A 27,407-nucleotide genomic window follows, 5' to 3' on the forward strand; every position below is an offset into this window, starting at 1 on the left:
CCAGCCTTCCACCGCACAGGCTTAACTAATATATTTACCTGGCCAGACTCTGTTCGGTCACCGGAGTCGTCACCACGGGCTCCTTCTTGCACCAGCATTGGGCATCGGAGCCATCATAATCATGTCTTTCCTCCTCCACTCTTCGATCACCGTAGCCTGCTTCTTCACCCTGTTCTTCCAGACCATCATTGTCGTTAAGATACGACAAGACATCACCTCCGGCTAAGATTATGTCCCCCAACACCTCTTCTGCTTCCTCGTCTTGTCCGTGCTCCATTGTTTCTGCAAATATTACAACATGGCAATTATTACACAAACATGACAACAGGTGGATATATTAGTGCATACGTAGACCTAGCTTATTCCGGGTTTGGGGTGGCCTCGGCAACACTTCAAGGGTAGGGGCGCGGCGGGAGGGGGTAGGAGACCTACATCGTTTTTTTCTAGGGTTTGGGTGTCCTCGAGAGTTTTGGTCGAGCGAGAGGGCCGGGGGGGTGCTCCCGTGGTATAAGTTATCACGGTCGAGAGGGGGTGCTCACTTTTCTAAAAATCTAACTTTTGCATATATGAACATATATACACAGAGAACATACATACATATATACACTTTTCTAAACATGAAGCAGGTGGATATATTAGTGGCAAACGTAGACCTAGCTTCTCCCTGGTTTGGGGTGGCCTCGGCAACGCTTCACATTTGTCTAGCTAGTGTCAAAGGATTCAACAAAACCCCTCGGCGTTCCTCGACCCTCGATCCCTCGACGACCCTCGCACCTCGAACCCTCGATGACCCTCGACCCTCCGCCCTAGTTCCCGACCCTCGACCGCTCGGCGATCCTCGACACCCTCATTCCCGATAAAAAAGAAGAAAAAAAAGAGGAGAAGTAGAAGGAATAGAGGAGTGGAAGATTTCTTTTTTTCTTCTTCTTCCTCTTCTTATTTTTTCCGACGTCCCGCCTCATGCCATGTCCAACGCACCCCCCCCCCCCCCCCCCCGCCTCATGTAATGTCCGACGTCCCCCCTCACTTTAACAAAGAACTACCTTTAAAAAAGACTTGCTTCGCCGCGGGTGCTCGATCGGTGCGACGTGGACTCGGTGGAAACACTTTATGAAAATGCGGTGGTGGCCGGGCCGGGCGGTTTTCTTTTCCTTCTTCATTTTTTCCTTTGTTTTTTCTTATATGTTTGTTTTTTTTTTCACTCTACATTTTCGTACATATGAAAAAAAATAAAGTTTCTATACAAAAGTGCACAATTTTTATGAACAAATTACAACATCTAAATTAACAACACATCTAAATAAATATTACTACACATATGAAATTTTCCTAATCTTAAAACTAAACTAAACATAAACTAAAATAATCTAAAAAACATGTAAAAACATCTAAGAATAGCATCTAAAAACATCTAAAAACATCAATAAAAACATTTACAAAACATCCGCCCCGTGCACCGCGCAGGGGTGGAGGGGCACGGCGGAGGGGCCGGCGTCGGCGCCGGCGGGGCGGGGCGCAGGGGCGCGGGACAGGGGAGGGGCGCGGGAGCAGGCTGGTGCTCACAGGGGCGGCGGGGCACGGTGGAGCAGGGGCGACGGCGACGGCGGAGGGTGGCGACGGCGACTCGGAGGAGCAGGGGCGTCGGGGCAGAGGGCGAAAGCGGCGGCGGCGGCGACGTTGAGCAGCCTGACGGCGTCGGTGGCGGCGGCGACGGCGACGTCGAGCAGCCTGACGGCGTCGGTGGCGGCAGCGACGGCAACGTGAAGCAGGGGCGTCGGGCGGCGACGGCGAGGAGGAGCAGGGGCGTCAGGGGTGAAGAAGTGATGGATTTGGTCGAAACTGCTAAGTGTTTGCTTATATATCCAGGGCATTGGTACCGGTTCGTGGCACCAACCGGGACTAAAGGTCTCTTTTCAGCAGCCCAAAGGACGGGAAGCGGCGGCCTTTGGTCCCGGTTGGTGGCACCAACCGGGACTAAAGGGGGGGCATTGGTCCCGGTTGGAGGCCCCTTTTAGTCCCGGTTGGTGCCATCAACCGGGACGGAAAGCCTTGCACAGCGGCGTGGTGGTGGGAGTTTAGTCCCACCTCGCTAGCTGAGAGAGAGCCGCACCTGTTTATAAGGTGCGGTGCGCCTGAGCTGTCGAGCTCCTCTCTAAAGCAGGCTTACGGGCCTAACCTCTCTGTACATGCCTGTGGGCCTACTGGGCCTTCTGCGGGCCTGAATCCTGGCCCATGGATGGGTTTCTAGTCGTATTCAGGCCGTGGTGGCCCAGTAGGTGGCATAATTTTTATTTTTTGCCTGTTTTTTGTTTTCTTTTTGCTTTATTTATTTTGTTTTGTTACTACTTACAACAAAAAAACTTATTTATTTTGTTTTATTTTGTTTCTAATTACTTATTTATTTTACTTTATGATAATTCTTTTTGCTATTAAAGTTTCTAACAAAAAAAGTTCTTTATGAAAATTCTTTTTGCTTTCAATGATTTTGAATAGAAAATACTTCGATAATTTTAGTTGCATCAATTTTATATAATTTTAGTTTCAACCGTTTCTGACTTCATTTGTTATTTTTCATGCATTTATTGATTATTTTGAGCTATAAGACCCTGAAATTGAAAAGCATTTCAAATGAACTCTGAAAAGGTTGAAAGTTGGCATGGTATCATCATTTCATCCACATAGCATGTGCAAGAAAGTTGAGAGGGTTACGGCAAAAACTGGATGCACTTCGTGTACAAAACGGAGAATGGTATCATACTCGTATGTTACAAAGTTGGCATGGTATCATCATAATAGTTGCGGGAGAAAGTCTTCATTTTTTCTTCTCTAGTGTCATTTGCTTATTGCGCCGTAACCATGGATAATCTTTATCGTTTATCAGGATGCTTGGGTCAGCCTTGACTTTGAAGGGAGGAATTTCATGAAACTTTTCATAATCTTCAGACATGTCTGTCTTGCCCTCCACTCCCACAATGTCCCTTTTTCCTGAAAGAACTATGTGGCGCTTTGGCTCATCGTATGATGTATTCGCTTCCTTATCTTTTCTTTTTCTCGGTCTGGTAGACATGTCCTTCACATAGATAATCTGTGCCACATCATTGGCTAGGACGAACGGTTCGTCAGTGTACCCAAGATTGTTCAGATCCACTGTTGTCATTCCGTACTGTGAGTCTACCTGTACCCCGCCTCCTGACAGATTGACCCATTTGCACTTAAACAAAGGGACCTTAAAATCATGTCCGTAGTCAAGTTCCCATATGTCCATTATGTAACCATAATATGTGTCCTTTCCCCTCTCGGTTGCTACATCAAAGCGGACACCGCTGTTTTGGTTGGTGCTCTTTTGATCTTGGGCGATCGTGTAAAATGTATTCCCATTTATCTTGTATCCTTTGTAAGTCAATACAGTCGAAGATGGTCCCCTGGACAACGAAGTACAACTCATCACAAACAGTGGTGTCACCTCTGAGACGTGTTTCCAACCAACTGCTGAAAGTCCTGATGTGTTCACATGTAATCCAGTCGTCACACTGCTCCGGGTGTTTGGAGCGCAGACTGTTCTTATGTTCATCGACATACGGGGTCATCAAGGTAGAGTTCTGTAGAACTGTGTAGTGTGCTTGAGACCAAGAATGCCCGTCCCCGCATATTATTGAGTCCGCTCCTAGCGTGCCTTTTCCAGTCAGTCTTCCCTCATACCGCGATTTAGGGAGACCTATCTTCTTAAGGCCAGGAATGAAGTCAACAGAAAACCCAATGACACACTCTGTTTGATGGCCCATGGAGATGCTTCCTTCTGGCCTAGCGCGGTTACGGACATATTTCTTTAGGACTCCCATGAACCTCTCAAAGGGGAACATATTGTGTAGAACTATGGGCCCCAGAATGACAATCTCGTCGACTAGATGAACTAGGACGTGCGTCATGATATTGAAGAAGGATGGTGGGAACACCAGCTCGAAACTGACAAGACATTGCGCCACATCACTCCTTAGCCTTGGTATGATTTCTGGATCGATCACCTTCTGAGAGATTGCATTGAGGAATGCACATAGCTTCACAATGGCTAATCGGACGTTTTCCGGTAGAAGCCCCCTCAATGCAACCGGAAGCAGTTGCGTCATAATCACGTGGCAGTCATGAGACTTTAGGTTCTGGAAATTTTTCTCTGGCATATTTATTATTCCCTTTATATTCGACGAGAAGCCAGTCGGGACCTTCATACTGAGCAGGCATTCAAAGAAGATTTCTTTCTCTTCTTTCGTAAGAGCGTAGCTGGCAGGACCTTCGTACTGCTTCGGAGGCATGCTGTCTTTTTCGTGCAAACGTTGCATGTCCTCCCGTGCCTCGGGTGTCTCTTTTGTCTTCCCATACACACCCAAGAAGCCTAACAGGTTCACGCAAAGGTTCTTCGTCACGTGCATCACGTCGATTGAAGAGCGGACCTCTAGGTCTTTCCAGTAGGGTAGGTCCCAAAATATAGATTTCTGCTTCCACATGGGTGCGTGTCCCTCAGCGTCATTCGGAACAGTTAGTCCGCCGGAACCCTTTCCAAAGATTACGTGTAAATCATTGACCATAGCAAGTACGTGATCACCGGTACGCATGGCGGGCTTCTTCCGGTGATCTGCCTCGCCTTTGAAATGCCTGCCTTTCTTTCGACATTGATGGTTGGTCAGAAGAATTCGACGATGGCCCAGGTACACATTCTTCTTGCATTTGTCCAGGTATATACTTTCAGTGTCATCTAAACAGTGCGTGCATGCGTGGTATCCCTTGTTTGTCTGCCCTGAAAGGTTACTGAGAGCGGGCCAATCGTTGATGGTTACAAACAGCAACGCGTGTAGGTTAAATTCCTCCTGTTTGTGCTCATCCCACGTACGTACACTGTTTACATTCCACAGCTGTAAAAGCTCTTCAACTAATGGCCTTAGATACACATCAATGTCGTTGCCAGGTTGCTTAGGGCCTTGGATGAGAACTGGCATCATAACGAACTTCCGCTTCATGCACATCCAAGGAGGAAGGTTATACATACATAGAGTCACGGGCCAGGTGCTGTGATTGCTGCTCTGCTCCCCGAAAGGATTAATGCCATCCGCGCTTAAACCAAACCATACGTTTCTTGGGTCACCTGCAAACTCAGCCTAGTACTTTCTCTCGATTTTTCTCCACTGCGACCCGTCAGCGGGTGCTCTCAACTTCCCGTCTTTCTTCCGGTCCTCACTGTGCCATCGCATAAACTTGGCATGCTCTTCGTTTCTGAACAGACGTTTCAACCGTGGTATTATAGGAGCATATCACATCTCCTTCGCAGGAACCCTCTTCCTGGGGGGCTCGCCGTCAACATCACCAGGGTCATCTCGTCTGATCTTATACCGCAATGCACCGCATACCGGGCATGCGTTCAGATCCTTGTACGCACCGCAGTAGAGGATGCAGTCATTAGGGCATGCATGTATCTTCTGCACCTCCAATCCTAGAGGGCATACGACCTTCTCTGCTGCGTATGTACTGTCGGGCAATTCGTTATCCTTTGGAAGCTTCTTCTTCAATGTTTTCAATAGCTTCTCAAATCCTTTGTCAGGCACAACATTCTCTGCCTTTCACTGCAGTAATTCCAGTACGGTACCGAGCTTTGTGTTGCCATCTTCGCAATTGGGGTACAACCCTTTTTTGTGGTCCTCTAACATGCGATCGAACTTCAGCTTCTCCTTTTGACTTTCGCATTGCGTCCTTGCATCGACAATGACCCGGCGGAGATCATCATCATCGGGCACTGGTTCCTCTTGATCTTCAGCAGCTTCCCCCGTTGCAGCATCATTGGGCACATCGTCTGGTTCCTCTTAATCTTCAGCAGCTTCCCCCGTTGCAGCATCACCGTATTCAGGGGGCACATAGTTGTCATCGTCCTCTTCTTCTTCGCAGTCTTCCATCATAACCCCTATTTCTCCGTGCCTCGTCCAAACATTATAGTGTGGCATGAAACCCTTGTAAAGCAGGTGGGTGTGAAGGATTTTTCGGTCAGAGTAAGACTTCGTATTCCCACATTTAGGGCATGGACAACACATAAAACCATTCTACTTGTTTGCCTCAGCCACTTCGAGAAAATCATGCATGCCCTTAATGTACTCGGAGGTGTGTCTGTCACCGTACATCCATTGCCGGTTCATTTGCGTGCATTATATATAATTAAGTGTGTCAAAAACCATTACAGAACATCATGAATAGATAATTAAGTGACCAAATTAATAGAAGTTCATCATCACATTAAAACCAAAGTACATACATAGTTCTCATCTAACAATATATAGCTCTCCAGAGCATCTAATTAATTAAACCATACATTGAAACTATGTAAAACATTTCAATGCGAAAACAAATGCGATCATAATCGCAACCAAGGTAACAATTGATCCAACGGCATAATGATACCAAGCCTCGGTATGAATGGCATATTTTCTAATCTTTCTAATCTTCAAGCGCATTGCATTCATCTTGATCTTGTGATCATCGACGACATCCGCAACATGCAACTCCAATATCATCTTCTCCTCCTCAATTTTTTTTATTTTTTCCTTCAAGAAATTGTTTTCTTCTTCAATTAAATTTAACCTCTCGACAATAGGGTCGGTTGGAATTTCCGGTTCACATACCTCCTAGATAAATAAAATCTATGTCACGTTGGTCGGCATAATTTTCATAAACAATAAATGAACCAATAGTTATAAAGATAATATATACCACATCCGAATCATAGACAGGACGAGGGCCGACGGGGGCGGATACCAAAACCATCGCACTATATAATAACAAGCAATACAATAGTAAGAAAATTAGACAAGTATCTATCTAAAGTAAGAATTTTTTTCTTTCAGAAAGAAGATAAGAACAAGAGGCTCACCACGGTGGTGCCGGCGACGAGATCGGCGCGGGCGATCGACGGCGGTGAAGACGGGAATGGGACGTGACGGGCCGCTAAACCTAGACAAATCTCGAGGAAAATGGAGCTTTGAGGTCGGGCTTCGAGAGGAGAAAGCTTAACTAGTGTGGCTCGGGCATTTCATCGAACACCTCATGTGCATAGGAGGTGAGCTAGAGCACCACAAAGCCCTCCCCTCGCCGGCCAAGAAAAACAGAGCACTGGAGTGCTCTGCTCGCGGGCGAGGGGTATATATAGGCACCTCATTGGTCCCGGTTCGTGGCATGAACCGGGACTAAAGGGCAGCCTGTGGTCCCGGTTCAAGCCACTAACCGGGACCAATGGTGGTGGGCCAGGAGCGAGGCCCATTGGTCCCGGTTCGTCCCACCAACCGGGACCAAAGGGGCCAGATGAACTGGGACCAATGCCCCCACGAGGCCCGGCAGGCCCCTGGCCTCACGAACCGGGACCAGTGCCCCCATTGGTCCCGGTTCTGGACTGAACCGGGACTAATGGGCTGACCCGGCCCGAACCAAAGCCCTCTTTTCTACTAGTGGAAGTGGTCATCAATTGCCAGAAGGCTTTGCTAGATAGTTTGTTATGTTGCAAGGTCAGTAGTGAAACTTAACTTGTGTATAAACAGCCTATTCTTAAGTCTGAATTGATGTTATCTAACTATGCACGGATTCTGAATCACATGACCGTCAAATGTAATAAAATGCAGTGACAAATATACCAAAAGATCGAGGAAGGTCACTACTGTAGAACGGACACGTAGTTTGATGTCACTTCAGATAACAACCTAAACAAACTCAAGTATTGGATTGGCTCGGCCACATTGTCCATCCAATGTGACTGGGCAAAGGAAATGCAATGCAGTGTCAGGTTGATCTTGTAATGTTGTTATCCTTAGATTGTCTGGGATGTAATATTTGAGATGTCCATTTGAGGGAAGGCGCTGAAAGGCATATAAAAATTGTACATTTGACCCAATTAAGCGCCATAACAAATAAAATCATGGATGATGTATGATTGCTACATTCGTGGTTTGCTATCAAACCGTATAAATCCAAAGCTTTATTGGTCAAAGACAAAGCTTACAGGGGGTCGACACAGGGGTCATAAGACCCGGTAAGGCATATACGATGACCCAAACTGAATGATAATACATAATTAACTAACTAACAAACTAATGATAAGCCCAGGTAATGAAGCGTTTGTATCTATCCTCAAAAGTAGCTTAAGTTAGCAGGCTCCTCTACTCCAAAAAATTTAGGGTTCCTTCGTCTCTCGTCGGTGCTGCCCCAAGTCCGCCTCGTCTCCGGTAGCCTTAGGGCCATGGGACATGGTGGATTCCGACCCTTGCCAGCCGGAGGGCTTCATTTTTAGATCTTTCTTTGAATTTTGTGAGGGTTTGTGTCCTGCTCAGGTAGACGAGACGACGGCGACTCCCTGAATATGAAATAAGATTCTCCCTGTCTACCCCCGTTCCGGTGGTGCGTCTAACATCGTCGGTAGGCGTGTGGAGTTGTATCTCAGGTGGATCTGTCTTTGGTGGATCTGCTCAGATTTGGTCATCGTTCGTCCATGTTTGTGTGTCTTCAGGTTGGATCCTTTTGATCTACGCTACTACAACAAGTTTTGCCCGGCTCCAAAGATGAAGGGGCGATGACAGCGGCATGCCTTAGACTCGCTTCAGTGCTTATAGTCGTCGCCAGGTGGTCTACGAATTTGGATGTCATTTTTATTATTTCTGGTGTTTGTTGTAATGTCATCATTGAAGATGAATGGATTAGAAGATTTCTTGAAAAAAAAAATGTTCCTCAGTTTGTGAGCCTCGAAATTGTGGCAATAGCTGGAGGAGGCATTGTGCTCATCTTCGGTTCTCGCCATGGTGCCTCTACCGCAGGAGGAGGCAGTGAGCCTGTCACCAACTCGATGGCCACACCACGGGATGGTGGCTTTTCTGTTTTTCTGAGAAACAGGGGATGGTGGTTTTGCCAGCTCTTCCAGTTCCAGGCTTATTGCTGGGCCTCATTTCCATGGGCCGAGCATTCACTATGGTGAGAGGGAATTGTCAAAAAAAAAAAAGAGGGGAAAAGTAGACGCACGAGCAGAGCTCATCGTCTTGGGCGTGGCGGTGCTCTGCTCCATCGATCCCCTTCCCCGCCCAAATCGGAGCCACGCTCGCCGGCGGGATCCTCCTCCACCACCGCCCTAATTCCTCCAGCACCTCCACGCTCGCCTTCTCTCCATCCCGGACCTCGCCCCACCACGGAGTGGCTGGCCGGGGACTCTTGGTGCCGGAGACGGGAGGGGGGCATCGCCGGCGACCGGAGAGGAGAGGCGAGGGGAGGCTCGCGCTTCGGAAAGGGTCGTTGTCGTCTCGCCGGAGCCGTGGGCGCACGCGCGGCGGAGCTAGGGGAGGCCACGGCCAGGGGCCACTGCGGTAAGCGGGCAACTGTACTGCCACACCACTGCAAATCTCTTTGCCTCACATCGCCTATCTAGGCGGATTTCCACTGCTTTTTAAGTTAGGCCTCAGCAATGTTATCACTAGGTATAATAACTACGAGACTTGTATGGATAGCTGTAGGTAGGTGTCTAGGGTTACAGGGCCGCAGGGGGGGGGGGGGGGGGGGGGGGGAGCTATGCAATAAAAAAGAAATAATTAGTAAATCGATTTTTCATGTGTTTTAAGACTTGTTGAGTTCGGTGGAATAATGCAGTTAAACATATTGAGGTAGAGGTAAATCCAAGAAACACATGATAACTGTAGGTGACTTTCCAAATCTTTTGAAAATTGCCGTATTAAAGAACTTGAAGTTCTAGGAAAGCCCTGTAAATTTTGCGATACTTGTGGGTGACCTGCAAGAAAATATGCTTGCTAAGTGATACACATTTTTGCAGAGAAGTATTAATGTAGATTTATGTATTTGCACCACACCATGTAAAGATAAATTTTGACAAACCATGTAACTTCAGTCTCATGAGAATAAAGTAAGGAGAACTCTAATTTCAGTAGTAAGTCCATTGTGATATAATATCCAGTAGTAAGTCCATTGTGATATAATATCCAGCAAAACTGGCCTACTTTAACAAAAACCGGGCTGCAAATGCTATAGGACTGCTGTGACCAAACCATTCAATGTTCCATCGACCTTCCAAATAGGATGATCTGAAAAGTGAAACACATGTTAACGAATGAGGATCAACGAAATGTCTGTACAACAGAACTATTTTATTTAGAAATGATGATGCGAGTTCTTCTTTAGGATAAACAGACAAAGGGGTAGGGGTAGCTATCATTCGAACTTACCTGTGTTGGAATCTTGTACAGAGTTCGATTCCCCACGGTGTAATTGCCATGGATGAGCAGTTCATCCTCCGCGTGCCCCCTTCTGTGGCGGAGCAGATTGAGCGTCTTATGAACGAATCTGCTGCCGGCTCATCCTCCAACCCCGAGGATGCCTCCCTCGACCTCTCCTTCTCAGGTGACCACCGCCTCTCTTCATCTTTGCCCCGCAAATTCTACTTCCTGTTTCCGCGGGAAATTGTTGTAGAGTGGTAGAACTGCGGATCTGAGGAGCAACCGAGACAGGGTATTTCTCAGAGAATACACTGAAACAGAGACGGACATTTGTTAGATAGTTTGCTGGCGGAGCAGCATGCCAGCATGCGGTTTGACAAACTACTAACTGGTATTGGAGTACCCTGCCCTAGCGATATGCCGATATCTAGCACTACTGGCTCGCATCATGGTATATTGGTATGTGTTAAGTGTTCTTGGTAGTTTGGAGGGAACAGCCCATCGCCGGCCGGCCGGCGATTGCACGCTTCATTGTGCTATCTCCTATCTGAAACATGAATAAAGTGAACCATGATTAACACTGTATTTGTTGATGCCCTAGATTTGCACTGATAGGTTGGAATGTGTTGTTAGCAGATTAGTCTGTTGTAACTGTCTCATTAACATAACTCAAATCAGCGTTGCTCACGCAGATTAAATAGATAATTGAAGTATCACCGTATCACAAAACTCCGCACCTGTGTTGTTTCTTTGTAGCTCAACAGTTGCTGCGTTCTAGATATTTATCTGCGGATGAGATGAGATCAGTTTGAAGATCTCACTTAACTGTTTTCTGTGTTCGTTTTCCCTTTTCCACAAGTTACTGGGATTGCATTTATTGGCTCAGATGTGCTCAACTTGCCTTATTTATAACCAGTCTATATTGGCAACAAAAAAGAAACTTGGATCAGTAAATATATGATTCTGAAAAACTTAGGCTTTTTCATAGTGGCATGCCAGGCTCTTACTAGACAACCTCTGTAGTTATACCTTCAAATGCTGATAAATTAATTCATGCCAAACTTTAGATGTAGCATTGTGTATGTGCATATTCAGTTTATCCGTTTCATTTCCTGTAATTACAACGCAATGGTCTCTCTTGGTTTTTTAGAATACAACTTACAATAGTAGTATATAATTGTTATCAGGACTGATCTTTACTTAATCTTTATTGCCTTCTGGTTGATGGTATTTTTCCTCCTACAGATGATGGAAGAAGTGGCACATTCATGATTGGTAACAAGAGCTTTCCTGCATCTCTCTTGGATCTCCCAACTGTTGTGGAGTCATATAAGACATATGATGATTCATTTTTAGTTAAAGCTGCTGATATTGGTCAGGTAAAAGTGAAGGTTTGCGTATATATCTCATTAATTTGTAGGCCTTATAATCATTTTAAACTGGAACAGATGGTAATGGTAAGAGAAGATGTTGATCCTGCTCCAGAAGAAGTTGAATACAAGCATGGACTTACTCCTCCAATGAGGGATGCACGTAGGCGACGTTATCGCAGAGAGCCTGACTTGAATGTATATATGAATTGACTACTCTTCAGCTATAGTTTTTTCCATGTTGATTGAAATATACTGTTAATCAGGATGCTAAAGCTTGCATGCACTCATTTTTGCAGGCAGAGCTTGTTCACCGTGTTGAGAAGGATCTTATAAGTATTATGCATGGAGTGTCTGTCAGTATCCTTTTGGTCTGTGTGATATGCAAAATATTTCTCCTTATTGCAATGGAATAAATGGCAATAATTTGTTTCTTTCTGTACTGTTTGGTTGGTAGTTTTGCACTTCCATTGTCTCATCATCAACTTCCTAATGCACAAACTGCCTGCCCTTCACTTTAGAAACCATTATGTCTATATGTACTTCCCTTGTTGATAAAGATAATGTTGTGAATCTCCTAAGCATGCCATTATAGTGATTGCGTATAGATGTTTCCAAACCTAACCTTGTTAAAAGATCGACACCGACGTCATAGGTTTTGTAACATGATTGCATTGTGTTCATTGGTCAAACCATCATAGAAAGGAAATCTCGCTGTTTGTATGCCAACCTGTCTACGTATAAAGTTCTTTAACTTGTTTGTAGAAAGTGGTGAAGGTGGGGGTGGTGAAGGTGGTGACCGCAAGAAAGCTGCACCAGCTCCTGCACCCAAGCCAGACGCTCAAGAGCCTGCTGCAAATGGCGAAGAAGCTGAGCCTGAGAGGAGTGACTCTGATGACTCGGAGAACTGAAGTGGGCCAGAATAGATAGTGTAGCTTCAGTTGGCCGAGCAATCCGGTGAATTAAGCGATTCAGATCAAAGAAAGTGTACTTTTACCAAGCAAGGGCGCTTGTTGTCTTTTTAGGACCTATTGGTTATCATCTGAATAATATTAGGAGTGTGCGACTTTGCATCATGGTGGAAGAGGTCATAAGGGTGATTGTAACTGCTGCTAGTTCCTGAATTTTGCACTCCAGTTCTGTTACTTCGAACGACGAATTGGATGATATATCACCGTAATTTTAGTCTGGCCAATGTGCGAGAAGATATAGAGCAGCTCAGGGTGATATCCCAAGATTTTTTTTTTACACAAATGGTCCATCACTAGTTTTGATACAACTCTGATAGATTTGATTATCTTTTGGAAATATTCTGATGTCTGCAATAGCAGCATGTGCATATAAGTAACCATTTTCCTGATTTACCAATATGTGGAATCTCTGTTATCTCTATAAGTAAGTTCGTAACATGTGTATGTTTTTTCAAAAGTAACAGAATTGGAGTGCAATTATGTTTTGATTTGTATTAAAAAACAAGCTCATTGGAGCTCGGCCTTTGCAACGCCACACCTGCTAGGCGGTGCCTTATTTAAAGACGCCGACTATGGGTATCTTCCTCCTTGGCTTTTATTTTTTATTTTTATTTTCTGCTGGTTGGTATGTTGAATGTGTGCATTGTCCATGCTTTGCCATCATGGTGTTGCAAAGGCCGAGTTTAATTATTGTCCTAGGGTGATGTGCATCAATGAAATTGCCAAATATAGAAAATCACCATGCACTTTAATAATGTTCTAATCGCTCTATGATGCAAGAGGAGATGGTTATTATTTTTGTATGTAATGTCTTTACGTTGATACGACATCAGATTAAGGAGCATGCAAATGATTGGTTCAAGACCTCACTGTAGGAGAACATACATACTCACAAGTCATAAACACTTGGTAACTAGAGAAGAGTGATAAGAGATGTGTATTTATGAAGTGTTGATGCTTCTCTATTTACTCTTGCTGGTACGGTATGGAGCACACAAAGGATTTGTTCGAGACCTAACTGCAGGAGAAGATATATATAGTACTCACAAGTGATAAACATTTGGGAACTAAAGAATAATGAGAGATGGGTATTTATGAAGTGTTGGTGCTTCTCTATTTACTCCTGCTCTCGTAGGACACTAACCCTTTCTTTTTACCATAGCCCATCATTTTGAGGAAGCACCCCTAGCATAAAAAAACGCCCTTCCCGATCTTCTACCGAGTCCATCCCATATATGCTTCGCTTCCCATCACAAGGCAAATGAATAATCAGTTGAGGTTTGTGCGTGTCGGCTCCTCTTCTTCTCCATGTAATAAAGTGGAACAAACCGAGAAACCATGTTCTCTCTCTTGTTAGTTCATTAGTTCTTCTCCATGTAATAAAGTGGAACAAACCGAGAAACCATGTTCTCTCTCTTGTTAGTTCATTAGTTTGGAATGGAAGGTATTGGGACGTGAGAAGGTGTGCAACCAGCTCTTGCACGAAGGCGCATAGAGAATTGATGTCACTGTAATTTGAGTTGAATTGGCATAGCACTTAAATTCACTTATCTTGTAACTCTAAGCACAACATCTTGGAAATAAAAGGGCGAGCACATGCTGAGTATCTTGTGCTGGAGAATTGCCTGTATCGTGACTTTAACTTAACTTATATGAGCACCCACTAGAAACCCGTCTATGTCTATGACGTGTGCCTATCGTAAATGGTTTCTTGTTTTTCTCATGTGTGATGTCTCTACGTCATAAAGGGTTTTTTCCAATTTGCACATCCACATTTTCTTGAAACTTATGCATTTTTTGGATATAAGAACATTTTTTTCGAATGAAAAATGGTTCCCAAAATTGGTTGGTACCAAGATTTTGGTAATCCTCGTGATTTTTGACTAATTATGTGGACATTTTACTTGATATATGAATTATTTATGGAAATAAAGGTATGAAGCATCTTCTTCCTTTTGTCTTGAGATGTGAACATTTTAACTATATTTTAAAAAATAAAATTTAAACTAAATATAGGCGGTAAATGGGTCGGCAACCCAATTTAACTGGGATAAACACCGGTGCAACACCTAGGAAGGCCCAGGGGATGGGTTGGATTGTGCCAGGTGATGTACAAATAGACCGCACCTATCCCAGTTCATGCATCAATTCCACTACACTGTCGGTCAACGTTTACTGCGCGAGAAGTTCGCCCAGCAAGCACGCATGGGGTTATGAGTGAGATCAGAAACCTGCGTCGGTGTGTGTGGATCGATAAATCAATTGTCTTGCACGAGGAGGAGCAATTTTAGGAAATGCCTCGCTTTTCCTAGGACTTCGCCGCACCTATGCCCACCGGCGTGCGGTGGGTTCTTAGTTGCGTACATGCAGACATGGAGCTCGCTGGGAAAGAGGGATCTTACAAATCCTTTTGAATTATTGAGAATACTATTATATCCATTTGAATTTCCAACACAAGTGCACCCACTAAAAATTTCTGCCCCCTCGCTCTCAAAGAAAGTCCAATAGGCATCATGGAAGAGGACAGCGTGCCGTTGTTCCACGAGGTCACAGGAGCGGCAACATCTTTAATGGGAGCTTCTAAGTTAGTGAGCAGTTAATATGCATGCAGAGCTTGCCTACGTACCTTTCTCTCATATACTCAAGGTGCCATACATTTCGATCTGCATCTTTCTCGAAATATTCATGGTTTTAGTTTTAGTGGAACGTGAAATTAAAGGGAAAGACATCAGAAAGACGCACTCATTTAACTTTATTAGATGCATAGCAAAAATCTAGGCACCTTTTCCTCCCGCAAAAAACATTCTACTGGCAAGAACGCAAAGTTGGGATTAAGGTACAGACCCCAAAATCACCAAGGCAGCAGTACCAAACTTGAATTCACTCAAGGAACGATTCAGATGCTTTAACATTCAGAAGAGCTAATCACACAGGAATTCAAAAGTGAATAAGAAACTATGACAGTCAGTAACCAGAAAACTTGCACCAAAAGCAGATAAAGTGCATCAGAAATGAGGATTAAGAGAAATAACGGAAAGTTGTAGTGAAGCTTGAGCTACCTGGTACTCACTATCTCGGTCGTTGGTTCATCTCGAGATGTGTGCAATTCAGTAAAGCAATGTGAGACGATTATCAGATACGGGTGTACTTATATCACGTGGCTCCTTCTCGCTTACAGTGAAGTAGGCATAGGTGCATGCAGGCTGCAGGCAAGTCCACGTGAAGGGGACAAAGAGAGGAGAGCGAGAGAGAGTAGTTAATGCGGTGCAAGAGAGAGAGAGAGCCTGTACGAGAGGAGCTAGGCTTAGGGCACTGTGGCTGTCTCCTCACACTGTAGCACATGTATATTTTCAATTGACCCAGTTTATTTCATCTCAATAATTGACCCGGTCTTTTTACATCAATAATTGACTCATTTTTTGACATCTAACGCTCACTTTTCTGCTATCATGCATGTTATTAGTATTAAGAGGTTTGTAGAAAGAAAAAGGAGAGAGTTTCTCAAAGAGAAAAAAACAAAGGAGAGAGTATGATTGTATGAAGCATGCAGAAGCTTGTCAGAAGTTGGATGGAAAAGTGAAGTTTCAACAGAGGGTGTCTGCCTTTGCCCGAAATCATTTGTACATGGCAACAGGAGAAAGAGTGTTGCCTGTACACGCGTCAATAATGGACAAAAGAATACAACGGGGCTGGTCCGATGGACACAAGTCAAATCAGGTCATGTGCCCCGCAGCAGAGGATTAAGCTCTGAGGGTCTGGTGCTAGTTGCTTATTTCTGCAATGATGCACACATCCACATGAACCAGATGCCAGAATGGATGGTTGTGATATGGGGTACCACGTAGGCCGAGCTAGGAAAAACCGCTCTCGAAAAATAACCGCAGGATAACACTGAAAATCTAGTGAAAGTTGGAATCACAGACAGAATACATGTCTCACTTATTCATGATAGTTTATCAAAGCTATATATGTTTTAGCTAGGCTAGTATTACCCTTCGTGACCCTATTTGTCGGAATTTGGTATCGTATTGTACCCGGACCACCGTTTGTAATGATCATCAAGTTTAATCTAAGTGAGTTCTGATCTAAAAAAAAGTTAATCAAAGCTGTTGCACCCCAGTAGAAGTTTGCATGCACAAATGAACATAGCACTAGATCACAAGTACAGTAGAGACAAAGACACAACAAAGCATTAATGATATTGCCCAGTATCGATAACCACCGGTCATGTTGAAAATGTTATGATATCTTTATGGGGCAAAAGGACATGGTTATATTTTCACAGAGAAGCACCCTAATGTGAAGGGTATACACGCATTCAAGTCATGATTGCAGGAGAACATATATACGAAAATACATTTGATAACTACAGGAGAATGACTACAGATGGGTATTTAACTATTTATAAAGTGATGTTGTTTTCTGTTTGCTCGTGCTCTCTTACGATGCTAACTCCGTCCTTTACGGTATCCCACCATCTCCTTCACGGAGGTCTCTTTGTACAATCCATCTTATATATGCACCACTCCCACCATAAATAGAGACGAGGAATCAATTTAGGTTTAGGTTATTCTAGCTCCTCTCCTTCTTTATACAGCAAAGAGGAATGCATCGAGCAAATTGTTATTCTCGATCACTTGCTAGCATTACCTAGGCACGAGAGGTATTGGGAAGCGAGAAGGTGCAGAACAAAGCCTTGCACGAAGATGTGGCGAGTGTAGCCATTAATTTATAATGGCGTTATGCTTGAATACTCACGTATGTATACACGTGGCATGCCTTTCATGTACTATGTGCAGGTTGTCTTTCTACGACAACGGCAGTTCTAGTGTTCACAAATCGACCCACCTTTTCAACAGCATTGATTTATCTGCTTTTGCTCTGTTTCCAAGTGCTACAGTGCTCTTCTAGCTACTTTGATGCAACTCTGGATAGTTTAGTCGATTTGTAAATCTGTCACAAAGATGAGTAGGATTATTTTTCATGTTGCTACTTCCTTTATTTGCATATTGACATTTTGTATGAGATGTATCGCATTGTGCAAAATTCTCACTTGTGCCATTTTTAGACATCCAAGGTTGGAATCTTAAAGTGTGGTAGTAAGAACTACATATAATATTTGTTTTCTACGACACTTTAGAGTCTTTCTATTATATTGTTGAATCTACATAGAATAGGTTAGTAGGTTAAAAAATTAAGTAGTCTAATTTAATTTCTCGTTTCATTACATCCACTTAATTTTAATCGGATCAAATGAAAAAAAACATGACAATTCTTGACCAAAGAATCCGTGCACAAGTGGCCCTCATGTTGCAAGTATACTGTCCTCTTGTAGGGCTCATACATGATTAGTTATCTAGATACCTTCTTTTACATGGTACAATCATACACGCTCACATGCACGCACAAACACTCACCCTTATGAACACATGCATGCACAACCTACTCTTATGAGTACCTCCGAGATACTGAGAAATCGTTATAGACACCTCGTAGTCGATGGAAACGTCTCCTCTCATTGAATGAGCATCGTTAGGAAGCCTGAAACAAATCCAGAAAAATGCGAACACCAGTGTCAAATCTAGTACTTGAATCCTGGTGGGTTGCTTCCACCACAAAGGAACCTAACCATCTAAACTACGCTCAGTTTGCAGTTATCTTGATACCTGGCATATGCGGAAATCATCAAGCCCAGCAGAACCATCAATGACCAGTATGACTCACTAGCGTCTCATTCTAAGCCACTGAAATAATATGTTTACATCATGGTCGATGAAACACACATTCTCGAACTGCAGCATCTAGAGCCGCATTAACATAAGATGCACATTGTCAACATGTTTTGCTTCGAGGATATGTGATATTAAGTACTATGTTAAACTTATATTGTTATGTAATATTTTATTATTGATATATCATTAAGACTTATCCTTACAACATGTATGTTCAATGCGTAAAAAAATTGGCAAAAGGCACACATGGGTAATTTCAACTATTATTTATTTTAATCTTCAACGAGAATAACTATATGCACCTAACTTTGTGTATGTGACCGGTGCTCCTAAATTCTCCATGTCATCAATCGTCTCCCTTTGTCACGTACATTTTAAAGTTGAACCACCACCTACGCACATTAAGGGCATATATACAACGGGGGCGCTAAGAGCAGACGCCAGGATCAAATTCCTGTCCGTTACACTCGATTCCCACCCAAATCTAGGAAATTAGTTAGCGTCGAAGCAAAGTCTGGCGTCGAGCACCCCATCCTTTTTACCCTTGCGCGAGCCCTCTTTCCCAACTCATGTAGCGCCTGCTCTCCGTTTCTTGCGTTGGAGGTATGGACTCCAATGCAGGTGCTAAGCTAAAATCCATTTATTTATTTTCCTGTAAGCGCCTATCTAAGCGCTTGCCATTGAAGATGCCCTAACAGCCCCTGTTCCCATCGACTTTTTAAGAAGTTAATTTCCAACCATTGGTTGATTAGTTATTCTGCTCTTTCTACTTTCCGCTTGCTATCTCGTTAACCTAGCCATAGAATGGGAAAGATAGGTACCAGAAGAGAGGTAACAATTATAAGGCATCTCATGTATGTGTTACTCATACTTCACATGGGGGAAGTAGATATTTAGATTTATATTGGAAAAATAGTTAGCGGCAACATATGAGTTGCATAAAGTTAATTTTACTACATCGATGCATTTGATTCGGTCTGGCTGGCATAATGCCCACATAACCCTCAGAAGTTTTGTGCATATGGTGAAAGTTAGGGATTCATGCACTTAATAAACCAGTCAATACTCATCGCAAAAAAAAAGTCAATACATATATGAAGGTCCACACAATTTGCATTGCCGAAATGCCTCTCACCTTATAATATAAGGCACACACATAATTTTGTAGTTGGCGCACCAGAATCACAACAGATTTTCCTTAAAATGTTTTTCAATCAACCTTGATGTACAAAATGGGTTGGTACCATATGTTGTTCTGATCTACTGAATTTTCTACTAGTTACACAGATACTTTTACTTGGTTATGAACAAATTATTACATATGGAACATCGTTTTTCTTATCCTTTTGATTGACAACTAAGGATTCATCTTCAATTCACAGGACATGGTTGAACAAGACATGATCAAAATTTACGGCATAAGAAACTACATTCCTCAAAGATCGCCCACAGATTTAACCCCTTGCTGCATCACCTCGACGACATCAATGCAGTCCGATTCAACCATGATCCCACCGGAGTGCCCGACCATGCTGCTTGTCGACAAACAGGATACGGTTATCTCTAATGATAGTCCGGTCCCTCCCAATCCCTACTCCTCAAAAGAGTGAAGCCTCTATGATAACCAAGATGTAATTGCCACAAAGTACCATATAGTCGAACTAACAAATGCAAGGTACAATATTCATATGAATAGAGATGAAATGCATCAGATAGAAGCAAACAAAAGAAAACGCAGGATAACTCAGCAGCTGCAGACACAATTAGGGGCTCACTTATTTATCAAGTTCACCAAAGCTGTTCACAACAGCAGCAGTTCTCAAATACAACCGAACATAACGATGCAGCACACTACGATAGAAACATAGAAACGACCAGGACGACAGACACATGCACCATTGGAGGACATATCGAAGACACAAGACCTGTGAACCCGCAGAGAAGCCGCTCCATTGCCAGGCACTTACTGGCCACCACGGAGACGGAGCACCAAGTGAAGGGTGGACTCCTTCTGGATGTTATAGTCCGCCAGGGTGCGGCCATCCTCAAGCTGCTTACCAGCGAAGATGAGACGCTGCTGGTCCGGGGGAATGCCCTCCTTGTCCTGGATTTTCGCCTTCACGTTGTCGATGGTGTCAGAGGACTCAACCTCCAGAGTGATGGTCTTGCCAGTGAGGGTCTTGACAAAAATCTGCATGCCACCACGGAGCCTGAGCACCAGGTGGAGGGTGGACTCCTTCTGGATGTTGTAGTCAGCGAGGGTGCGGCCATCCTCAAGCTGCTTGCCAGCAAAGATGAGACGCTGCTGGTCCGGAGGGATGCCCTCCTTGTCCTGGATCTTAGCCTTGACGTTGTCGATGGTGTCCGAGGACTCGACCTCAAGGGTGATGGTCTTGCCGGTGAGGGTCTTCACAAAAATCTGCATCCCACCCCTGAGCCTGAGCACCAGGTGAAGGGTGGACTCCTTCTGGATGTTATAGTCCGCCAGGGTGCGGCCATCCTCAAGCTGCTTACCAGCGAAGATGAGACGCTGCTGGTCCGGGGGGATGCCCTCCTTGTCCTGGATCTTCGCCTTCACGTTGTCAATGGTGTCCGAGGACTCAACCTCCAGGGTGATGGTCTTGCCAGTGAGGGTCTTGACAAAAATCTGCATGCCACCACGGAGCCTGAGCACCAGGTGGAGGGTGGACTCCTTCTGGATGTTGTAGTCAGCGAGGGTGCGGCCATCCTCAAGCTGCTTGCCAGCAAAGATGAGACGCTGCTGGTCCGGAGGGATGCCCTCCTTGTCCTGGATCTTAGCCTTGACGTTGTCGATGGTGTCCGAGGACTCGACCTCAAGGGTGATGGTCTTGCCGGTGAGGGTCTTCACAAAGATCTGCATCCCACCCCTGAGCCTGAGCACCAGGTGAAGGGTGGACTCCTTCTGGATGTTATAGTCCGCCAGGGTGCGGCCATCCTCAAGCTGCTTACCAGCGAAGATGAGACGCTGCTGGTCCGGGGGGATGCCCTCCTTGTCCTGGATCTTCGCCTTCACGTTGTCAATGGTGTCCGAGGACTCAACCTCCAGGGTGATGGTCTTGCCAGTGAGGGTCTTGACAAAAATCTGCATGCCACCACGGAGCCTGAGCACCAGGTGGAGGGTGGACTCCTTCTGGATGTTGTAGTCAGCGAGGGTGCGGCCATCCTCAAGCTGCTTGCCAGCAAAGATGAGACGCTGCTGGTCCGGAGGGATGCCCTCCTTGTCCTGGATCTTAGCCTTGACGTTGTCGATGGTGTCCGAGGACTCGACCTCAAGGGTGATGGTCTTGCCGGTGAGGGTCTTCACAAAAATCTGCATCCCACCCCTGAGCCTGAGCACCAGGTGAAGGGTGGACTCCTTCTGGATGTTATAGTCCGCCAGGGTGCGGCCATCCTCAAGCTGCTTACCAGCGAAGATGAGACGCTGCTGGTCCGGGGGGATGCCCTCCTTGTCCTGGATCTTCGCCTTCACGTTGTCAATGGTGTCCGAGGACTCAACCTCCAGGGTGATGGTCTTGCCAGTGAGGGTCTTGACAAAAATCTGCATGCCACCACGGAGCCTGAGCACCAGGTGGAGGGTGGACTCCTTCTGGATGTTGTAGTCAGCGAGGGTGCGGCCATCCTCAAGCTGCTTGCCAGCAAAGATGAGACGCTGCTGGTCCGGAGGGATGCCCTCCTTGTCCTGGATCTTAGCCTTGACGTTGTCGATGGTGTCCGAGGACTCGACCTCAAGGGTGATGGTCTTGCCGGTGAGGGTCTTCACAAAGATCTGCATCCCACCCCTGAGCCTGAGCACCAGGTGAAGGGTGGACTCCTTCTGGATGTTATAGTCCGCCAGGGTGCGGCCATCCTCAAGCTGCTTACCAGCGAAGATGAGACGCTGCTGGTCCGGGGGGATGCCCTCCTTGTCCTGGATCTTCGCCTTCACGTTGTCAATGGTGTCCGAGGACTCAACCTCCAGGGTGATGGTCTTGCCAGTGAGGGTCTTGACAAAAATCTGCATGCCACCACGGAGCCTGAGCACCAGGTGGAGGGTGGACTCCTTCTGGATGTTGTAGTCAGCGAGGGTGCGGCCATCCTCAAGCTGCTTGCCAGCAAAGATGAGACGCTGCTGGTCCGGAGGGATGCCCTCCTTGTCCTGGATCTTAGCCTTGACGTTGTCGATGGTGTCCGAGGACTCGACCTCAAGGGTGATGGTCTTGCCGGTGAGGGTCTTCACAAAGATCTGCATCCCACCCCTGAGCCTGAGCACCAGGTGAAGGGTGGACTCCTTCTGGATGTTATAGTCCGCCAGGGTGCGGCCATCCTCAAGCTGCTTACCAGCGAAGATGAGACGCTGCTGGTCCGGGGGGATGCCCTCCTTGTCCTGGATCTTCGCCTTCACGTTGTCAATGGTGTCCGAGGACTCAACCTCCAGGGTGATGGTCTTGCCAGTGAGGGTCTTGACAAAAATCTGCATGCCACCACGGAGCCTGAGCACCAGGTGGAGGGTGGACTCCTTCTGGATGTTGTAGTCAGCGAGGGTGCGGCCATCCTCAAGCTGCTTGCCAGCAAAGATGAGACGCTGCTGGTCCGGAGGGATGCCCTCCTTGTCCTGGATCTTAGCCTTGACGTTGTCGATGGTGTCCGAGGACTCGACCTCAAGGGTGATGGTCTTGCCGGTGAGGGTCTTCACAAAGATCTGCATCTGTAAACAACAAAGCACACAGAACCAGAGTTAGAAACGGTACAGAGAAATCTGTAACAATACATGAACCGGATTATACAACAGAGATGGAATTGTAACTAAGGAATCCCTTAGAATAAGCTAATCAAATGATTGACGATGCTAACTTTTGGAAGAACCCCTACCACAAATATATTAGCAGATTTATTATCAGTGAAATCTCTAGCCTCATGGTCATGGGGAGTATATATTATTAGTCAGTTAAACAGAATAAGCTGGTCAAGTCATGGACGTATTAACAGTAACATCATCAAACCCACATGTATTTAAGAGTTGAATCAAAAGACTAAACAAGTAGCTACAGGGCCGAAACCACAAGAATAATGAAATCTGCAGTAAGTCAATCTATAGATAAACGAGGCCACAGTACAAAGAATCCGCTAGACTAAGCAAACGGATTTCAGAGCATGCAGTGCTAAATCTTAGCAGAACTCAACAGAAATATATTAGCAGATCTACAAGCAATCTTTAGCCTTGTGGGAGCAATATGAAGGTAAAAAGTCGATGCACAGCGTACAGCAAGCAAAGGTTAGCAACAGCAAATTGCTGGTGTGATACGAGGGGTACAAAATCGTAAATCCAAGAATACTGCGACGATTTATCAACAACCAGCAGACATAGCTAACCACAGCATATATATAGATGGACGAAACCAAGAAAAATCGCATCCCAATCGGCAGATCTACTCGAAAATCCAGGCATAATCGAGAGAGATTAATCTAAAATCGAGACTTAATCAACCTCGACTGAGCGAACCAGCAGCAATCAGTCGACTATAACAGACTCGGCCCGCCCGCAGATCTACTCCAACCTACTAACAGGAATCGAGGGGAACCACCAATAATCGATCAGGGCAGTCTTATCAATGATCCCGGGGCACGCACGCACATGACGAGAAGGCGGAGAGAAAATCGGAGGCTCGCATCGCATACCTTGAGGAGGAGGACGAGAGAGCCTTCGCTTCGCTTCGCTTCGATTGGACGGGGACTGGATTGGATTGGATCGGATGTGTGGAGAGGAGACGGGAGGGGGCAGGGATTTTATAGCAGGCTCGGACGGGAGGGAGGGAGAGAAGGAAGAAGAGACACGGCACGCCTGACGTGTGGAGGATGGAGCGGATAGGCAGGCGGAGGAGAGAGAGGCGGTCGCAAAAGCCAGAATAGGGGAGGAGATTCCAAAGGTGACGTCGTTTGGTGCTGTTGGGGATTTGGCTGGTTGGTGGCCGTTGGAGTTGGACGCCGCGCTCACGCCGTTGGTGCGGTGCGTGAGCATCGTTAGTCATGCGTGACTCGAACTCGTACGGCCACGCCTACTGTGTTGTCACAATTTTGACTCGAATTTGTATTCGCCTTGGACAGTGCTCTGCATCGGCCGGCCGATCTGAGCACCACACCGGTAACCTTCTTGTCTCCAGCTCCAGATATTGGAAGGTTGTAGCATGGCTGTCGAGGTTTGCACCTTCCTGTCGCCGACGATTGCTGCGCCGCCCGCCCGTGCTCCCCTCCCCCGCCCATGTCAGTCGGAACATCTTCGGCTGGGGGCGTAGCTTCTCACCCGGACGGTCGCAGCATAGCCCCACTGGGGGTCACGACACACGGTCACCACGGTTGTAGCAGTCAGCTTCCGCGGTTGTAGCGCCGCCTATAACGACTCGCCCCAGAGCTCACATGCCATGACCGCCACAACCCTTGAGCTTTGCAGGGCATATGGCTGCCCCAACCCTTGAGCTCGCTGGCCATGGCCCCCGATAGTAGCAGTCACGTGGTCGTGTCGCGGTGTGCTAGGTGCGGCATGTGAGCTTGCTGCATGTGGGGAGCTGAGCAGATTGTGGTTGCGTTGGGAGAGAAAAGCAACATCCCTGGTTGGTAGCGCCATGGCACCCCCTCTCAGCTCGTGCGTCCGACGGCAATGCCGCGTTGCACCAGGTGTCACGAACAACGGTGCTTCATTGAAACAGGCGGAAAGTTGCACATAGACGGCGGTGTTGCACTGCGGCGCGAAAAAAGCTTCAAGCTCCGACGGCGCTCCATTGCAGCTCCGGTGAAAGCTTGAATCCACGACAAGCTCCAACGACCCCGGCGGCGCTCCATTGCAGCCCTTGACACACTCCATTGAAGCTCCCTCGGATCTCCACAGTAGTCGCGGCAAGCTCCGACGGCACCGGGACGCTGCATTACAACCCCTGGCGCTCCATTGAAGCTCCGACGAAGCTCAATTAATTGCACCCGCGGCAAAGCTCCAACGACCTCGGTGGTGCTTCATTGTAGTACCAGCGATGACAGCGGATGCTGCGATGCAGCACGCGGCGGCGGAGGAGCTCAACGACCTCGTCGGTGCTCTACTGCAGCAGCACGCGCGATACCGACTCAGCCTCGCAATTGTGGTGATGGGAGGAGCTGGGCGGAGAGGTTAGAGAAGGAGAGAGGTAGGTGACAACGACCGTCAAAGAGAGAAAGGTAAGTATAGAAAATGAGTGGTTCTGGAGGAAAGAGCCGCGCTGTGCATGACGTTTTCCTTTCTTTTTTGGGGTGTCCGCTTTCTGCGCTCAGCATCGTTGTTGCCTTTGCCATCTCCACTAGCGACATGTATTATGAGGAAGAAAAGAATGCCCATGAAATCCGGACCAGTAAATTCGTTTATTTGGTACTCCCTCTGTAAACAAATAGAAAATCGCTTAGATCACTAGTGATCTAAACAGTCTTAGTGATCTAAACGATCCTATACTCCCTCCGTCCGAAAATACTTGTCGGAGAAGTATTCATTCACAGAGGGAGTACCTAGGCGCATATGGAATTGTCTTTTCTTGCTGCTCCTGTGCTCATGTACCCGCGGCTTTGCTTGCTTTGGTAGCAACCCAACTGCGTCCAAGTTCAGAGCCGAATCTTCTTTTCTTGCGCGCCTGTTTATCTTACCTCTGTTGCACATAGATGGTTTGTTCCACTTCTATTGATGTGAGATTTTATTTTATTTGCGGATTTATTGATGTGCAACTTGGCATGTTGATTGTTGAGTGTCAAGGTTGAGTAAACATCGTGGCTTCAACTAGTCATGAGGGCAGCAGACTGAAGTTGGCTTCGCGTGCGGTGCGTCTTTGACTTGCTAGGATGCATCAGATCGATCACAGAGCTTGTCTGAGTTAACAATGATTTATCAGCGGCATGATGTCTATGCATTAGGTTGGACAACGACTCTCACCTAAACCACCTAAACCTGATAACATGATCTATTGAAGGGATGGCGACATGGGCAGCACAGTAGCACTAGATTAACCAATACTTAATGCTTGGCGATGAGAATAATGGTGACCAGATGAGAACCAACTGGGCCAAGATGACGAGCAGGGCAGGCAGGTAATCTGGAACTCGAAAGACTGTTCCAGTCAGTTCAATTGTTCGGCATATAAAGGTTGAATGATTCAGTTGTATTGAATTAGTATATAGTAGTATATAACAACCAATGCATGTGAACACTGGAGAAGAAGCTCAATGAAACAGCCAAAACTTCAATTATGTAACTGCGACAGGGACGCGAGCACCAGAATCCAGTTGGTTCTAGATGAATGAGGGAGATTGGATAGATCGTGGGAGTGAACTCACCACCACCTCCAATTTATAAGATAGTAGAGATTATTACAAGGGCCTCCGAGCTGGAGTCAAGTGAATTTTTTGTCTGTCTTTTTTTGGGTCAAACTGAGCTTTCATCCATATAATGTTCTAGGTCCATGAATGCTTTTTTTCTCGGTTATGGATGATTTTTAAAACGAATTAATCAATACAAATATATTCAGAGAACTTCGGCGAGTGCCGTCTCCCTTACAACAAACAAAAAATCAGTTCGCGCAACGGGGAGTAATACAATGCAAACTATCGCAAGAGAGTTACAACTGCGGGTTACCATGCCTTCTATCATGGTTTCTAAAGCTTATTAATGATCAACTTATTACGAGGGAAGTAGATTGAAAAGTTGGTTTGAGGGGCGCATCTTTGACTTCGGAGGATCATAACAAACGCGAAAGCTCGTCTATGTATTAGGTTGGAGAACAACTTTGCACCTAACCTTAAAATGTAGTAATGCTCTGGTGCAAGATGGGGATCACTAGTAGAAAAAGGGGCTTTTGTCCCGGTTGGTAAGGCCCTTTAGTCCCGGTTTTTGAATCGGGACTAAAGGGTCGTTACTAATGCCTCTCCCCTTTAGTCCCGGTTCTTACACGAACCGGGACTAAAGGCCGCGGCCACGTGGAGCTCCACCTTTAGTCCCGGTTGGTAACACCAACCGGGACTAAAGAAAATTTTATGATTTTTTTTCTGAATTTTTTTTTGATTTTTTTTTTGTTTTCAAATTTCTGAATTATTTTAACC

The 27,407-nt window shown here is 45.9% G+C and overlaps 2 protein-coding genes across 2 annotated transcripts; one reads left to right on the top strand and one right to left on the bottom strand.

Annotated features, from left to right (window-relative positions):
* Positions 1 to 8,973: 8,973 nt before the first annotated feature.
* Positions 8,974 to 12,795, top strand: LOC109747269 (transcription initiation factor TFIID subunit 7). The gene is made up of 6 exons (XM_020306353.4): positions 8,974 to 9,371; positions 10,263 to 10,416; positions 11,478 to 11,611; positions 11,681 to 11,800; positions 11,902 to 11,962; positions 12,368 to 12,795. The coding sequence occupies exons 2-6, from the start codon at positions 10,290 to 10,292 to the stop codon at positions 12,511 to 12,513; spliced, it is 588 nt and encodes a 195-aa protein (XP_020161942.1). The 5' UTR covers positions 8,974 to 9,371; positions 10,263 to 10,289; the 3' UTR covers positions 12,514 to 12,795.
* A 7,262-nt stretch (positions 12,796 to 20,057) lies between these two features.
* Positions 20,058 to 24,220, bottom strand: LOC109747268 (uncharacterized). The gene is made up of 2 exons (XM_073505211.1): positions 23,982 to 24,220; positions 20,058 to 23,010 (listed from the first exon to the last, which is right to left on the bottom strand). Exon 2 carries the CDS (start codon positions 23,008 to 23,010, stop codon positions 20,269 to 20,271), a length of 2,742 nt encoding a protein of 913 aa, XP_073361312.1. The 5' UTR covers positions 23,982 to 24,220; the 3' UTR covers positions 20,058 to 20,268.
* Between the last annotated feature and the right edge of the window lie 3,187 nt (positions 24,221 to 27,407).

This window comes from Aegilops tauschii, chromosome 7 (assembly GCF_002575655.3).
Source record: "Aegilops tauschii subsp. strangulata cultivar AL8/78 chromosome 7, Aet v6.0, whole genome shotgun sequence".
NCBI classification, from domain to species: domain Eukaryota; kingdom Viridiplantae; phylum Streptophyta; class Magnoliopsida; order Poales; family Poaceae; genus Aegilops; species Aegilops tauschii.

Coding starts and splice junctions, on each gene's coding strand:
- LOC109747269 (XM_020306353.4), top strand. CDS start 10,290: ATGGATGAGCAGTTCATCCTCCGCGTGCCCCCTTCTGTGGCGGAGCAG. Junction 11,612..11,680: donor AAGCTGCTGATATTGGTCAG/GTAAAAGTGAAG, acceptor AAACTGGAACAG/ATGGTAATGGTAAGAGAAGA. Junction 11,801..11,901: donor GCAGAGAGCCTGACTTGAAT/GTATATATGAAT, acceptor TCATTTTTGCAG/GCAGAGCTTGTTCACCGTGT.
- LOC109747268 (XM_073505211.1), bottom strand. CDS start 23,010: ATGCAGATCTTTGTGAAGACCCTCACCGGCAAGACCATCACCCTTGAG.